Source organism: Epinephelus lanceolatus, chromosome 1, assembly GCF_041903045.1.
Source record: "Epinephelus lanceolatus isolate andai-2023 chromosome 1, ASM4190304v1, whole genome shotgun sequence".
Classification (NCBI taxonomy): Eukaryota; Metazoa; Chordata; class Actinopteri; order Perciformes; family Serranidae; genus Epinephelus; species Epinephelus lanceolatus.
Window position 1 is genome coordinate 42,816,521 of NC_135734.1, and position 17,988 is coordinate 42,834,508.

Here is a 17,988-nt window from a genome sequence, read left to right on the forward strand (position 1 = left end):
CATAGTGGTGGCCAGATTGGGCCACTGGAAATTGAGGTGGCACACCAAAACCAATATAAAGGTTAGTTTAAACTATGCCAATATGTAGGGATAAGGAATTGTACAGTTAAATACTTTGATTTCTTATTTTACAGTTAATATTACCAATTATCTGATGTGCATATATTAATACAGGTACAGTTAACACTTAACCTGGGTCAGTGTGTTTGGTGTCTATACATGTTAGGTGACTCAATATTCTTCAGATAGGCTGGATGTCCTTTCCTTAAAAAGACAAATAAAAGCTTTAATCTGAAGGAATACAGTTGATTGTAAGAAACAAAACATTTACTGGGGAAAAAAAACCTTAACCCCAGGTTTAAGGGAGACTCATTGGTAGGCATTAAACCAATTTCATTCAGATATCTTGAGGTGAGAGCTCAAGGGAAAGTGTTGTGTGCTAAAGTGTTAAAGGTGTTGCTAACCCCATTACAGATAACGGATACCTTAGGTTGTCTAGTTTCAGATGACACCATTACCTTTGCCCTAGCTTAAGAATTAAGCACGCCACAGCCCCTTAAGGACACTAATATTCGCCTTGAATTATTTTTGCCAGGAGGGGCAATTGCAGGGGGGCAGCAATTGTTTCAGGGGGCCAAGGCTTCTCCTTGGAGGTGCCTCTGCCCCTGAGCTTACATGATTAGCTAATTAATCACCTAGCCTCTACAGAAGATTAACTGGCAACTATTTTGATAACTGATATTTTAAAGGCCCAGACACACCAAACCGGCATCAACAAAAGCTGACTGTTGTCACGTTTCCTGTGTCTCGGGCAAAGAGTTGCACATGAACACATTGTAAATACTACAGCCAATGGCTGACCACAAATAACTCTCTACACCAGCAGTAGGGTGGTAGTACATAACCATCATTCAAAAAGGGAAACCGGAAGACCATCTTGACACTAGTTAGCTGGTTAGCACATTACCAACACAATCCAATGTTGAAAAAACAAAGCATATTACTGTGTGTCAGTGAACAATAACACAAACCATCAGGAAACATTTCTGCTAAAGGGCTTAATGACTAAAGAAAAATAAATCTTACCTTATGTAAAAAGTTAGTTTTGGTCTCACTTCCTCTTGACTTTAGCTATTTGTTTACTTTCCTCACTTCTGTTTCTCTTCTCGTGCGCTAAGCTGAACTGCCAGTCAGAGTGATTTCATTCACCAACGTGCGGGACACACCGAAAACAAGAGGGTGACAGACACTCACCAATCCAGCATTGTCCAACAAGCTGACTGTTGGCTTGGTGTGTCACGGCCTTAAGTCATATTTCAAGCTAAAATGCCAAACTTGCCTAGTTCCAGCTAGATTGTTGGCCTGGGAACTAAGAAGCTCTGATATGTTGAACTGGGCTTACTGAGGGCATCAGTGAAAATACTCCTTAGTTACAGCTCTTTTTCTCCCCTTTTCCTAGACTTTTACTGTGAAAGATCTGCAGGAAGTGATAGAAGCTTTACAGTGATAAAAAAACAAAACAGCAAAGTAAAAGCATTTGAAGGTATTAAAACCAGCGGTAAGCATTTGAGTTTTTAGGCCACAAGCGGGCAGCAAAACTCCACCATAAGCTGACAGACACACAATCCGGACACATTATTATGTACAAACAACTTCCTACTTCTACATCCAGTGGACACAAAGAAGCATCATCATCCCATTGGTGTTGTATAAAAACAGCCACTTGTGAAAACGTGTCAATGAGACTGCCGGGACTCAAACTGTACCATAAATGTGCTGTGAAACCGAAACTAGGAGCTAAAAGAGGCTAATGAACTCAGTAGAGCTGCAGTTGGTGAGAATTCTCTGTCAGAACTCTGAAGCTATCAGTGGTGGAAGATAACTAAGTACTCAGGGTGAGGGAAAAAATCGATACAGCATTTTATCGCAAACACACTATAGTTCTGTGTATCAAACTTCTTCTAAAACGTTTTTCGAATTAATGTTTAAACACATTTATTTTAAATGCATGTGCAGAAGTGCCAGCTTTAGGGTTTCTGTAACGTTCATTTGTCCACTTTCACCGTAGGCTACTAACCCCCTATAGACTTCAATTGTATTCGCTAAGCTAACCCGCAATGCTAACCGCTGAGACCCAGCCAGTGGACGTACAGACACAAAAAAGATATCGATCATGTTGTCTCATGATAGAGAAAGGGCATAACTCCCAAATCGTCACAGTATTCCTTTGATGGGAAACTGAAAGTTATAAAATTTGGTCTGTTCCTACAACAACTAACTTCATGATACTTCAGAAAGAGACTTCTACATGAGCAAAACTTTGTCTGACACAATAACAGACGGAGCTGATAGATGGTAAAGAAAAACGTTTTAGTGTGTCAGACACTTCTAATGACAACGGGAGTCTGTCAGTGGCAAAAACAAGCACTTCTGACTGTGCAACAGTCCCGAGTGATTTCATCGCAGCCCGTTTTGTAGCTTCCAGCTGCAGCCCTCTCACTCAGTACTGGACCAATTTCAAAAATTGTTGTGTCCATTAGTCACTTAGACACAAAAACATGGAAGTATAGAGCCCAGGTTAAAAAAACAAACAAACCAAAAAAAAAACAAAGTTACTCTTAAAGTTAAGGATTGGAATACTTCTTCCACCACTGAAAGCTACAAAGTCAACCATGTGACTAAAGGTGTTTCTGCGGATTTTGTTCCCTAAGTGTTTTTAGTGGAGGTCATCCGTGACTGCAGCTCTGTGAATTATTTCTGTGTGCAAAAGTGTGATGAGCATCCAAGAGCAAGTGTGTGTGTGTTTCTGTGTACATCAAGAAGCATTCTGTCCACAGCAGATGCTCAAACCATGGGAGGTCGGGAGGAGGGGAGCTGTGTGTTTGTGTGTTTGTGTGTATGTGTGTGTGTTGAGACAGCTTGCAGGGGGAAGTTGGACATGTGTTGGATCACACGGGACAGTGAGGACGGTTGGCTTGTCGAGTTTGGAGGTTGCGGCGATGACGTCATCAGCACAAGCACGCAGCCATAAAATCCCTCAAATATTAAAAACTGAGGGAAGCACTGAGGGAGCGCTTGATTTCAACACAGCGTCACCCATGAAGGACACCTTAGAGGTCAGACAGATGAGTATGTTAGAGTGGAGTTATATCTGTGTCTCAGCTCTGAGAGTGTGATGGAACATTTGAGTTTTTGCAAGCACAGAAATTATATTTTGTCGAGAAATCATTACAACTCAGAGAAAAAACTGATTTGAGCAAACAAGATTTTATTCTGTACTCAATAAACCTGCTTTGTGTTAGATATTATCAACATAAGTGCACAACGATAACCTCTTATACTCAGTTGTGCTCATTTTTTCTCTGCACGCTCCCACAAACAAAGTGTGTTATACAGTTTAATTTGCATATCTTCTTCAAACCTTTATTACATTTTGTTCTGGAGGTTTAATGTGAATTTTATTAGCTTGTGAGCTAATTATGTTGATAAGTAGCAAACTCACTTATGAGATGGTTGACTTAGTAGGTAATTAAGCTATCTGGCTAACTTGCAAATTACACAACCAAAGAATTATAATGATTTAAGTAGCTATGTTTAAGAAAGAGTCCACGCTAAAATTAAAAATACACATCTTTTCCTGCAGAAGGAAGCATACATCTACTCATGGACGAGAGGCTCGTGCTTATTACAGTGCGGGATGTAAACATTAATGGTGTCTTCTGCAGCTGAGCTGTGACGTTAGCTAGCTCAGTGGTATCAGGTGAGCTAGCAGTAGATGCACGCTTCCTTTTGTGCAGTGATACGGTTGGTGGGTGTGGCAGAAGAGTTTTTCAAATGTACTTTTTCAGCACTTTGAGCACCACAATATAATCTAGTTCCATTATATTTGAGAGAAGGCAGACATCCCTATGGCTGATATCTTCAACACTCTGCAACTCACATCAAAACAATCTAGACTGATAAACAGCATGACAGGTAAGATTAGAAATAAGTCTTTTTTGATTTAGGGCTGAAATGTCCCTTTAAAGAAGTAAAATTATAGGCTGTCTCTAATCTATTATCTCAGCGGCAAAAACAATGTTAAAAACATTAAATGTGATGCCCTGAATTGAGTGCGATATTTATACAGCTAGCTGAGTTACAAGGGCTGCAACTAACAATTATTTCAGTATTAATTTATCTGCAATTATTTCCTGGGTAATATAGTCAACAAAATGTCAGAAAATTAAGACACGTTGGTTCCCCAAAACCCAACTTTTAAGTAAAGTAAGCCAATAGGTTTGGCATATGCACTTTAAAATTATACAATTAAATCATTATCAACAAATCTGTGTTAAAACATAAATGAATACGGCCTGCACTCCCATATTACTCCACAGATGTTGGTCCCCAAGGTTCAAACAGAACTAACATGCAGAAGGACCTGGAACTGTCCGAGCTGATTACTATGGTGGAATTATGGTCAATTTACAAGGATAAAGAAATTAGCACTCTTGTAATTGTTCCTAAAATTTGCACTGAAACTGTTACACATTGTTGTTATAACTGTTTTGTTTGTTTGTTTGTTTGTTTTTTTATTTTATTTTTTTGCATTTTGACTGGATTTCCTCACTTGTTTGTGGTGTGACGTTGCCTTTATCTGTTCGCGTTTATTGGTGTAAGGACATCAATGTTGCCGTCTTGGTCAGGTCGGTCTTGTAAAAGAGATTTTTTTTAATCATAGTGAGACTTTTACTTGTTTCAATAAATACTGCATTTTATAACAAAAAGTTTCAGATTAATATTTAATAAACTGACTAACTGATGATTGAGAAATCGTTTCATCTCTACATCACCTCACAGCAGGCTTTTAAAACTAAATCTAGTGCAGTAGAATCATTTCTTAGATTTAGATTTATTCTAAATTCAGAGGTTCAGTGAAAGTTCATGTTTTTAAACATGAACTACATTAATGTTGTTTCTCCTTTGACTGTGTAGCTAGCAATAAAATAACTAAAACCACAAGAGAGGGGTTATTTTCGTGGATAATATTAAGCACACATTGATTGAGTAAAACATAAATTTTTGTTTTCTTAATGTAATCCTTCTCTGAGTGTTAATTTCTCAACAAAATATAATTTTATTGGTTGCAAAACTTTTCTCTCGTGCTCAAAATATCCAGACACGCTGTCAGAATTTAAGGCACAAATATAATCACCACCGTGACAGTTACCATGACAACAGTGGAAGCTGTGATTGGCTGTCAAAGACTTAAAGGTTGAGAGTTGCACCCTTTCACAGGTAAAGCAAGGCGAGAGAACGTCCCCCTTTATACAGCAGAGAGAGAGAGAGGGAGAGAGATGGACTGGACACTCCCCTCCTGCCGCTGGGTGGAGGGTGAGGAGGGGGTGAGTAACAGGGAAGGATGGAGGGACAGAGAGGGACAGATGGATGAATGGAGGGGTTACCTTTGTTGCGATTTTCGGGGGGTCCTTGTTTTTTACCTGTTCGGACAGAGAGAGAGGGCGGAATGCTGATAAGATGGCTCAAAAGAAAAATAAGATCAAATCAAACTGAGGGAGAACACAAAGTTCAAACTGATAGAAACCCACAGGTGTGTGTGTGTCGTGTGTGTGTTGTGGGCAGGAATGGACCAATCAGAGGAGAGAGACACGTTACTTCCTGCTGCGGAGAACCAACAGTGTTTCACAGTAGAGCTTATCAATTTATCAATATCTCAAAATAAATCAAAATGTAGAGTCTGATTCAGAAATTCAATTGAATGTTAAATAATAACAAATTAAATAAATACATTTAATTGGTTTGAGTCACCACAATGCTCTGTGTACATGTAGATCAGTTCTATACACACCACCTTATCGTTCATAAAGTACATAGTTTGTGTTCATGTTGTACATATAGCTACATCATCCGTGTATGCACTACTGTTCATACACTCTGGTTGGATGCTAAGGCTGAGCATAGCGTTAGTTCAGGCAGGACACGATGTCACCCTCAGCTCACATCCCAGCTACATCACCTGATCTCAGAAAGCCCAATCAGCTGATGGAGCCGCTGACTGATGGAAGGGAGTCAGCTGATAGATCACATGATTCCTTTCTATGCAACCAGTTGGTGAATCTCATTCAGGGCGCTCTATTCAAACTGCTCTGCCCTGCCTACTGTTGCTGCTTTCTCTGCAAGCCGCTTTGCAACCCACCTCCACCCCAGCTCCTCCTTTTCGTGCTGTGTCTGACTTATCAATGTCATTTCTGTTTGTCATTGGTGCTGCTCTGTTCTGTTCCCGAGGGGTCTTTGCTGCTCTTTTTGCCTTAGGCTTTCCATGTGGGCGCATGGAAGGGCAGGGAGGTTTGCCTCTCTGCCTCAGGCTTTCCTCATTTGTACGTGGAAGGGCAGAGAGGTGTGCTGTCTCCTATCTTATGCTTTCCACATAGGCGCCTGGAAGAGGCTTTCTGTGTAGGCCCGAGGAAACGCAGAGAAGCCCCAGAACAGAACCAGAGGTTTTCTTTGACTAAAGTGTTCCTGAATGAACTGCATTTTTTTGTACTGGTGCATCATCTGTGCAATGACAACAAAGTTTAGTCCAACATTATCTTAAATTTCATTGACCAATCAACCCATTTCACATACTAATATATTTCTACACCAGTTTTATTGTGTTTGTTGCAGCCCAAAATGATTTTTGTAGTTTTCTGGAAATGTTTGTTGGCCAGTTTGGTTTAAACTGAAATATCTCAACTATTGGATACAATTTTTAACAGACATTTATGGTGCTTGTGAGGGCTGGGTAGTGAAGCAATTACAACCCATACAGTCTGTGGTGTTGTGAAGTCGAGCGCGGTGCATTTATGGAGTTAGGCAGTTCAAAGTGTCGAGATGCCACCACAATGTTGGAAGGTATGATGATACAACACTCCTGTGGTGTCTGGTGTTTTACTTTACTGAGTGCATTTATATCATGTGAATTAAATAAAGTAGAAAAAAGGTATCAAATGAAGTACTTTATTGTTATTGTTATGACTTTAAGGGCCCCAGTGCTCAGAGAATGTACTGTAATAACTTTTTGGACCATTTTTATGTGTCCAGCACTTTGGTTTATGACCAATAATGCATCCTGAAGCAATAATGACATTATAAACAGCCATTAGTTGGAAGTTTGGGCAGATGGTTTGTCTGAGGGGTTAACAGTCTTAGTCTATAACTCATCCTTGCGGCCAAAGGTCAAAGGAATAGTTCACCTAGAACCAATATGAATTGTATATAGTTCTCATCTCCGTAGCCTCTGTATGGTACCTGAAAAAGTTTTCTATCGATTGGCATTTAGGAGAGTGGAGCAGTCAAAAAATGAAAACACATCACTGCAAACAAGCTTTGACAGAGGCCAAACAAAAGACAGTGATAAAGGTCAAAACGCACACAAAACTTAAAAAAAAAAAAAAAAAAAAAAAAAAATCCTGTACAGCACTATCCAAGTGACTTGGATGCATTCGTGGACTCACAAAAATCCAAACACAATGATTTTTGCTTAACTACTGCCAAACAGTTTCTTTGTTGGCCTTTGTCAAAGTCTGTTTGCAGCAATCCCTTTAGTCCCATTAGTTGTTACCATAGTAACGACTACTCTGGGGTCCACTGTCTGACAACCAGAAGTCTCTGGGAGCACAAGTCAGTATTTCAGGAGAGCTGATGTAGCAAGCAGCTGTCCAGACCAAGACTTCCTCCTCTGTGAGGTGGTTATTTCGACTTATCTCTATAAACAGATATCTACATTTGAATACAGATACTTTATTTAAAAAAAAAAAAAAAAGTCCACCACTGGATAGACAACTTTTTCTTGGACCATGGAGAACTTAGGGAAGTGAGTACTGTGTACAATTTATCTTGTGTTTGGGTGAACCATTCCTTTATGGTGCTGACAATAAATCATAACGTCCCTGAATCCAGTCTGGCAGGATGGCAGGAATAGCTGCCATGTCATTTCCCATCTCTCTCTCATTTCATTTCCTGCCGTCTCTTTACTGTGAACTTTCTAATAAATGCAGCAAATGTAAATGATTTGTTGACTGAATTGTCTTATGTGAAAAGGTTGCTGATTGGTCGACAATTATTCTTCTAACTGAGGCACTTATTGCAAAAATACTTGTCAAAACCACTACATATGTTCTCTTTAACAGTGTGTGGACTGGTTTGGGTTGTGTTTAGCTGTTGGACCGACTCCTTCCTTCACTGCACATGTCTGAATTTGATCGTCACAGCTGTTTGCATATGTACGTGTGGGTGTTAACATCTGTTATTGATCCTTGTCAGCTGTTGTGTATTGATCAAATACGTGACAGGATGTGACAGGTGCAGGTCTGGTGTTATTTTACTCCTCAGGGAAATTCACTTCCTGTTGCCCTAATATGGAGCTCCCTGCTTTTATTGTGAAAGGAGGTTTGGCAAGGTCAAAGCCAACATGAACACACACACACACAGACACACACACACGCAGCTCTTTGTTATTCAGCTCATGGTTTGTGATTGATGACAAAGACTGAACTGCTTTGTGTCTCTGTGTGTGTTTCTGTGTGTGTGCGTGTGTGTTTGCACATAGTAGAGGCTCTTACCGCTGTAAGATAACCAATGGGTGTGACTTTACATGAATGCATGAATGTGTGTGTGTGTTTTAAAGTGTATTTGTGTGTGTTTAGTGGGTTGATGCAGCCATGTGTGACAGTAAAGTCTGCTGTGTGTCTGCTGTTACCAAAACTCAAGAGACACACAACAGTGCTTGTGTGTGTGTGTGTGTGTGTGTGTGTGTGTGTGTGTGTGTGTGTGTCTTTTGTACTTCTATCTTTGTGGGGACCGATTAAAGTTTCAGAATCAGCGGGCAGGTACAATTTTAAAAGTGAGGACATTTTTGGAAAATGAGGTCAATTTTGGAAAGTGAGGGCATTTAGTTCAGTCCTCACTTCTTCAAAGGGTTTTTTGAGGGTTCAGGTCTGGTTTTAGGATTATGGTTTGAATTAGATTATAGATTAAGGTTAACATTAGGGACTTGAGAACTTATTATGTCAATGAGGGCCCTCACAAGTGTAGAAGTACAGACATGCGTGTGAGATGGTTTCATGAAAGCTTTCTTCTTCTGCTCAGTTTCAGTTTAATTTTAGTTAAATCTGAAAACTCGTCTCATGGTTCTCCTCATTAGGAATTCATTACTGGTTTGGATTTTAAAATCAGTGACTGGAGGCCAAAATGTGAACCTTAGCGTCTCTCTCCGCTGAGCTGGTTCATTCAGCCAGTTCACAATGAATGCCTGACAAACTCAAACTTTAGCCAATAAAACAAATGATCAGACAAAACCAAACTAAAGAAAAAGACATGAGTAAAAGGGGGTTAGCATGATCACAAGCAAATCAAAAGCAATAGAGACCGACTGCAGAAGCCTGTTGGTTTACATCAAACTGCTCTGTGATAGTACGAGGATCGTCTGGACTTTTTGAAGGGTTCCACTTCAAAAAGCAACTGTATGTAAACAGAGGAAGGTATGTTTCGCATTTTTAACCAACATTACATCACTGTCAAATCAATACCTCAGTATATGGCCAGAAACTACCCTGAATAAATGAGACCACGACAGTTTTTTTTTTGTTTGTTTTTTGTTTTTTCTTTTTCAGGTGACCAACCAAACATATTATTCACATTTTGATGTATTATTTGTCTTTTTTAAAGGTCTGTGTGGTCACACATTTCAAAGTGTCAAATGACTGAAATGTTACCAATGATGCCTTTGTTTGCAAGTGTACAACAAAACTGAAATCATTACTGCTGCTACACCTGTCTAGCTTCCTGTCATGCACTTATTCTGTTTACAATAATAAAAAGAAATTAATATTAAAATTTGGGGAATTTAAAACAATAAGTCCTTGATTTAGCCCTTTTGAACTCTGAGATAAAAATGGTCCGGCAGTGCCTACATTGGTATTTTTGCTTATTGTGATGTCATCTTGTGGAGTATCTTCAAATGCTTCATATCCATAAAATCTGTACAACCTAAGCTAAAACTTTATGTTGGTCAATAAACCATAATAATTGAAAAAAACTATTAAAATTGTTATTTATTATTTATTTAAATTTTTTTTTTATTCTTTTTATTTATTATTTATTTAAACTTTCTATCTTATTTAGTTTTTTAGATATGCTCATTTTGATGAGCAGAGTGCAAAGGCGTTGTCACCATGTTTGCACTACACGTAAGGTGAAGTAAGGTAACGTAATGATGTTGTTGACAAAAGGCTGAGCTTTCTGCTGCAAAAAGAATGAATGCTCCAGCAATTAGTTTTTTATTTTAGATTCTTTTAAAAGAGGATTACGCAGACAACGACCTCCTGCAGCCGCCTGCTGGACGTCTGTTTCTTTTAAACATTAAGACTGCCTCTCTACATGGGGCGCCAGCACTATCCACTACGCTACTGACGGTAATGGTCACGTATATTGTGATAACTTTGCATCATGTGATGATGCAAAACAGACTGAGGCTAAAGCTAACAGTTCCCATGTAATAAAAATTCAGCATCCTAATCAGTTGAGGAGCAATGGTTTTCTAGTATCAAAGGGAAGAGCTATTAATCTCTAGTGTTATATTTCAGTTTAACAAGAAAAAACACATAATCAGGTATATTTTTCTTTCAGGCACAGCCTTGATTACAACTGTACACAATAAGCTAGCGAGCCAGACATGCTAACGTGAGCAGCTTACGTTGTCTACATATGGCACCACCTCACAATCGTTTTGGATGCAGAGTGTATCTCTTAATACCACCCATTTGCTGTACATTGCTTCAATATGTGGAGAAAACCAAACTGACAGACCTGCTGTGCCTTGTTATGGTCGCTAAGGTATAACTTGACAATCACTGTTGGTGGAGGGGTTAAGTGAAAAGTCAATAAATAGTAAACTTGCAGTTGTACACATCCCTCTTGGTCAGATAATTAAATTTCATGTCAGTTGTGTTTCATTGCTGTTCAGCAGATATGAAGTAAACTCATCCGTGGTCTCATTTATTCACTGATGATGCTTTTGTGATGAGATCGAAGCTCAGTAATGTTAAAATATTATAGTTAGACCCTTCAAACAGCTCTGCTGTTATCAGCTCAGACTGAATGAACTCTACCTGCTGACAGAGTCGGCTAGTACGACAGCAGAAACTTCAAATCAACACCAGCTGATAAAAACGTGCAAATATTTCCAATCTGCACTGTTCAAACAGTAGAGTAGAAATATTCAGAAGCTGACACGATGATTGTTGACTTTCTTTCCTCCCAACACTTCACACACTTTGTGTCCTCGTATGACCTTCAACACTTCAACATGAGTTGTGTTTTTTGAGACGTGTGCGACAGGCTCTGTCTCATGTCTTACTTTTCTTGACCTTCTTCTCTTCGTCGTTCTCGCCAGCGCCCAGCAGAGTAAAGATGATGCCAGTCTGAGAGTTTAGGCCGACGGCTGACACCACCATCCTGCCTGATCCCTCCATTACGTGGGTCCCTGAGGAAAGATTCAAATGACAGGAGTCACAAGTGGAACTTGATTTTTATTTCTTTGCACCTCGGTTTTACTGTTAAGTGATATTATCAACTTATGGAGTTCCCCAAGGATCAATCTTAGGGCCACTACATTTTAATCTTACAGTTTGTTGTGGGTTGTCAGCTTTCATGTTTTTTGGCTTGAGACGCTCAGATTCAGTCTCTGGCTGTCCAAAGAAATTACACAACAATTAATTGGTAGTCACTCCTTGATTAAAGATAAAACTGTGTTGACATTTTTAAGCAATTTCATATCTTCTTTATCCCCATAAAAGGTGTGTCAACAGTTAACCGTTAATCCATTTACTGGTGAGCTATATGTCAATCTCTAAGTTAATTTTGCTACTCCTCACTTTACTGTACCACGCACATCCTGGGTCTGGTGGAAGCTAGCTAGCGATGCTGCTCATTCAGTGATGACCGCTAGTAGCGCTGTCCCAACCCGACAGCATTGCTGCAGAAACATTGTGCCCACCCTTTGGTCTCCCTCCAGGTTGCCCCAGTGAGTATCTGGCTCAGTTTTGAGCTGCAAACCCCCTTTAGCATTGTTAACTATGTTAAGTGCTCTGAGATCTGTTAGTTCTGCTATTAATGTCAGTACAACTAGTGGTGCTAACATAGTAAACAATGTCAAAGGGGTTTTGCGGCTCGAAATGAAACTGCATACTGTCCAGGGCTACTTGAGAGACTGGAGAGTGGCCACCATGTTTCTGCAGCAAAGTGTGCTGCAACTGAGATGGCATTACCCACTGTAATTGCTTCCTGCTATCCGATCTGGGTGGTGTTTAGTGCAGAGCAGCTATCAATAGCTAACCAATGGAGACTGAGGGTGGGCAGTGGGCACCATTTTTCTGCATATTAACACGCCTAACCGGCAGTCTGTCAGCAAAGCCAACAGAAAATAAAATGAAAGATCCCAAAACATTAAAATTGCATCACATTTAAATGGACAGCACTTTGAAATGTGGCACTAAAGCTCACTGGGTCAATGGAGCGCCAGACTAAAAGGAAAGGCCTTTTGTATTTCACATCATTATGTGTTTTTTTTTCCTGAGTTACCCGTTAATGGGTGTTGATCTATCAAAAGCAAAAATAACCGAAAGTGACATGCCTACCCCATATGCATTAGTCTTCACTTGTGTTATTTTTTTATTTGTATTGTCTCATTATAAGCTTGTCAGTTAGTAGTAGAGCTCTCTGAGTTGTATTAACTTGTACAAAAAATGCTATTCAAGTAATTCGCATGATATACATACAATGAACACTGATTAATTAAGAGATCTAATTCCACATCCTGCTTCAGAGGATTCATCTTACAGACAACAAACAAACAGAAACAGTGAATGTGTTTGTTTAAGGAATATCAGCAGAATCACTTCAAAGAAGAATCAGCAGTGTCAGGAGAATGTGATCCGGCACTCACCGGACAACAGCATGGGGTCCTTCTCCAAAGACTTTCGGACCTGATCAGACTCTCCGGTCAGAGAGCTCTCATCAATCTTCAGGTCATTGCCTTGGATCAAGATCCCGTCAGCAGGCAGCAGGTCTCCTGCAGGCGCAGAGGTCAGAGCATGCATGTTGTTTATTTCTCAGAGCAGCTTCAGTGTAAACAGATTTTTGCTCTTTGCAGCAGTCCTCTCATACTGAAGGCTGAGCACCAACACATTACATTAAACATTTCAACCAAACTGTTTAGCTTTCCTGTTAACGCTAAAACCAGACTTTTGCAAAACAGATGAAAGAACTGGAATTTTAATTCAATCTGCCTACTGTAGCGTCAGAACAGTATAAGACACAAAAAACATGTGCTTTAATGTAGTATGCTTTTGGTCTCCTTAGTTCCTGTGAAGGGAAATCTTAATGTTATTTTAAACAATAGTGCTTCCAGCTTTGTGCCAACAGTTTGGGGAAGGACCTTTCCTGTTTCCAAAGCAAGGTTCACAAAGAAATAGTATGTGAATTTTTCATGCCTGATCCAGAGTGAATGAGAGCTATTTATAAAACTCTTAAGATTTAAAGGAGCTGAATACGACATTCAGAACTCTAATATAGCAGCAAACAATTATATGCTCTGTCAGCACTGTTGCCACGTTAGCACTGTTTGCACTGTTAGCATCATTAGCTGCTAGTTAGGCACCTCCATGATGAGAGCCATGTGCAGTTAATCCTGGTCCTGACTCTGAATCATTGACAGGCTCTGAATGTCATATACAGCTTCATTCATAATATGTTTCATAGAAGTGCATCACTGTGGAAACGATCAGAATGAACAGACAGAAAATGACAATCCAGTCATGTCTTTAAACTCGTCTCACTGACGTCACTGGTTTGATATCTTAGTCTGGTGGCTGTGGTGTCATACCGTATTTGATCTGAGCGATGTCTCCCACCACGATCTCGGCCACAGGGATCTGGATGACCTGGCCTTTGCGGATGACGGTGAACTTTTGCTCCTGCTCGATGCGACTCTGCAGCCCGCGGAACTGCTTCTCCTTGGACCAGTCATTGAAGGCCGTCACCAGGACAACGATGATGACCGAGAAAAGGATGGCGGCGCCCTCGATCCAGCCAGCCTGAGCCTCGCCCTCGTCCTCCACACCGCTTGCAGTCTCACCACATGCTGCAGGAGGACAGGGATATTTTACATTTGAATCACATTTACCAAATTAATGTGTCAGGTGGAAACAGGTGGAACAGCTCTGTCAAACTAAAACTGTACAGCTTCAAAAAGTTTTAATTTTAACTCTAGTTTCAGCAACAATGTTAACAAGACAAATGTTTCAGTGTGGACGTGTTTATTTACTTATTTATTTTCTTTGTCTTCTGTATATTTAATCTTAGGCTAATTACTACCATTTAAGGAGCAAAAACATATTCATCTTTTTTTTTTTGAGCATCTTGTAGCCAGGATTTTATAAATACTGACTTAAAATGATATGGTTGGTAGGTAAATATTGTGGATAAATGAATAAATGAATTATGAACAAATAATGAGTTAAATACAATAAATGTATAAATGAAGAAATAAATTAATAAATAAAATAATTTTGAGAAATAAAATAAATAAAAAAAGTAATGAAAAAAACAAATATATAATTTAAATAAATAAAATAAAAAAATAAAGTTAAAGTCAATAATTATATAAACTTATATAAAATGTACTGTTCATTAGACAATTACATTTAAATAAATACATTAACAGAAAATAATAATGCTGAGCTCTCCCCCAAATTAATTGTTGAAACAAAATAATATATAAGACAATCAAATATATAAATTAAATGATAAGAATTTACAGATTAATTTTTTTTATTCAGATAAGTGCTCAATTATATTATAAATTTTCCTACATGCAGGTCTACGTGGTGTTTCCAGGAATTAAATTCTGTTAAAGAAATACTGAAACCTTTATTTTCTATTATGTTGTTGGCCCAATAGTGATCAAATTTAAATATACAAAGTCTAAAAAAGCTGAGATCAGCTTAAAATAAATATCCCTCATGTATTTTATTGTTTTAATGTTAACTCCCCCGAGGTTCCTAAAACCTACAATTCTACATACAAAAAAATATAACATAAAATAAGATAAAATAAAATATGGAGAAGATGTGGGGGACATGATCTTAGTGTCCACGGCGTTATCTACGGCCCTGATTTTCACCTCTGACTCTGACTGTACCGACCTTCACTGTCGCCCCCTGGTGGATGGTAGAAGGAAAGGCCCAGCGAGATGATGGCAGCGATTTCCAGGATAATGAGTGTAACATCCTGCAGAGCCTCCCACACCAGCTGCAGGAACGTCTTGGGCTTCTTGGGGGGGATGAAGTTCTTGCCGAATGCCGTGTGCCGTTTCTCCAAATCGACAGGGTTACCGGACAGACCTGCAGACGCAAACACAAGACATTAATATTCACATCAATGAAGAAAACTTTTCTTTACACAAAGAAAGGGAAATAACCTGAGTGCGTCTTTGCTTTATAAGCACACATTCACACTAAATGCTCTTTGGAGTCATGAAAGAAAAATCCAAGGCCCTCTGAGTAACATAAATAATTCTGCACAGCTGACACCACCCTGATTTGGCCAGAAACCGTCCTCAGGGTGCTGAAGTCAAACACAAAACAAAACTAGATACAAATGAGTTTCAGGTGTGTGGATAGAAGCCAAAAGGAAAGCACAGTGTGTTTATGTACAGTGTATAGATCATGTCATAACTACTCAAAAAGACAAATAAATACATTCAAAATTAATTTTAAATTACAGAGAAAAATGGCAGGCTCAAACCTACTGGTGTGCAGATAAAAAGTACTGGATTCATTAGGCTCTGTGTGTGTTTCTTCTTATGGTTATTTCTAAAGTGTAATCACTATCATGACATTTTTGGTTCAATACTGTTGTCACAGTTTCACCTTTGCTTCCAGTAAAACCTCTTAAACCTTCACTGGAAGCGTGATTCTTCTGCTGCATACTGTGGCTGTGCACCTACACGCAGCGAGGCCTGAAGATGCACTATAGTTATGAAAGATTTTACAGAATTCTATAAACAGGAGTTTTGCAACATGACCTACTTTTGTTGCCATGAAAGACTGCAGTATTTCCATATACAGTATTTATCTGGGCGAATCACCAGCACAGATTTGTTCCACCCACAGAAATTATGTATCTTTGTATTCATTATTTCCTCCTTTCTGTCTGGAGATCCAGTTTAAAAAAAAAAAAAAAAAAACAACGGACTAAAAGGTCAGACATATGGTGCGTTCAGGTGCAGACACACAGATGGGAAAAATAGTTTCTATGAGCAGTTTTTTCCCAGGTTTCACTGACCCCTGTGTGTTGCACCCAGCAGTGGTTTCCCCTTAAAACTACCCATCTGCACCGGTTTTATTTTTACGAGAAAAGATTTCTGTTTTATTTTGACACACTTTAGAGTTAAAATCATACAAGAAATCACAAGAAAAAGTAGAGGAACATCTGAAAATATAGATATAACTTTATAGGGCTAAGTATTCTGTGGGTTCTTCTTCCTGTCAATCAACCAGCGACCCTTTGTGTTTATCCAGTGGCCCATTGAGTGGGTCTCAACCCCCAGGCTGGGAACCACTGGTGTGTGTTGTCTGTGGCAGTGATGCGTCCATGGCAGCCTGAGCTGACCCGAACCACCTTCCCCTCCTGCTGCACGCACAATCTGCTGCTCCACCAGAGCCAAAATACTCCACGTCAACACACCACCACCTGATCAGGCCTACCCGCTCTGATCAGCTGACTCATGGGAAGATACTGCAGACCATTAAACACTCAATTGAAAATCAAGATTAAAGAATAAATAAATAAATAAATAAATAAAACTGTCAATCAAACAACAATAAAAGCAGATTAAGAAGGTTTGAATGAATAACATGGAATATATAGTGTAGTGCAGCACTACCCTCGCCTTTTTAAAAGGTAGGGTGGGCTGTGTGCAAACGCTGAAATAAAATCCCAGTCAGGGGGCACTGATGGTGTAGTAATTTAGGCCCAAAAATTTAATTTCAGAAGGGCCACACCCCTCACACTGTAAGCTGGATTGAGTTGAAACCAAACGGCAACCTCCGGGGCTGAAAAATGAAGCCAAAGCAAAGTGCCCAAAAACTGCACTTCCTCAATCGTCCACTTGAGGCTGGCTACAAAAGCCAGTCAGTCCCTTTAGATGTTAAATCGCTCAACTTTACAGCAGAAATAAACATGTTTAAAGCCTAGTACAAAAAATATTTCAGTCTTCATAGCTTATTTCCCCCTTCATGACGACTGTATGGGGGGTGAATTTTTATATAACTCCACCATTTTTAATTGATTCTATTAAGGCTTAAAGTTACTCATTAAGACTTTTGTCGCCAGGGAAAGCTCTCTATTAGTCTAGTTTTGGTGTCAAGTGTCTGTGGCAGCTTTCACAGCAGGTGCACCCAAAGTCATGCATTTTACATCAATCAGCCAGAGCTAAAGGGGAGGGGGGGATTCATTAATTTATTTTTTGTTCAGATTTTTCTTTCTGTTTTCTGTTTGGCACTACTTTTCCTTGAGTTTTGATGCTTTTAGGTCGCTTTAGACTTTTTCTCGACATTCTGCCTAACGGGGTCGTGAAAATTCCATCATAATCTTTTAATACCAGTCATTTTAATTTAATTTTTTAACAAGACATACTAAAAAGCATTTAATTTTCATTCAGGGTTGGTGAAAGTGTGGCCGTTTCAAAGCTTATGTAACTACTGTTCCTACAGTGGCAGGTTTACCTACATTAGTCAACGATAACTATAAAATAAAAGGATGTTTTTTCCTCCTTTCTAGCTAACTATAGATTGAGGGAAACATAATTTAATTCACTATTCTGCTAAAAGACTACCGCCGGCAACTACCGCCAACTTTTAAGGTGGAATAATTTCCCAAATG

The 17,988-nt window shown here is 39.3% G+C and overlaps 1 protein-coding gene across 5 annotated transcripts in view; it reads right to left on the bottom strand.

Moving 5' to 3' along the window:
• Positions 1-17,988, bottom strand: part of LOC117256551 (plasma membrane calcium-transporting ATPase 1-like) — a 145,344-nt gene that overhangs the window by 49,727 nt on the left and 77,629 nt on the right. For 3 of the 5 annotated variants that reach the window (XM_033626028.2, XM_078170773.1, XM_033626032.2), the window contains exons 3-7: positions 15,249-15,446; positions 13,928-14,185; positions 12,989-13,114; positions 11,402-11,527; positions 5,448-5,483 (exon numbers count right to left, since the gene is read on the bottom strand). In XM_033626028.2, coding sequence (XP_033481919.1) covers positions 5,448-5,483; positions 11,402-11,527; positions 12,989-13,114; positions 13,928-14,185; positions 15,249-15,446 — 744 coding nt within the window. The remainder of the gene's footprint in view (positions 1-5,447; positions 5,484-11,401; positions 11,528-12,988; positions 13,115-13,927; positions 14,186-15,248; positions 15,447-17,988) is intronic. The other 2 variants (XM_033626033.2, XM_033626034.2) reach the window with 1 other exon arrangement.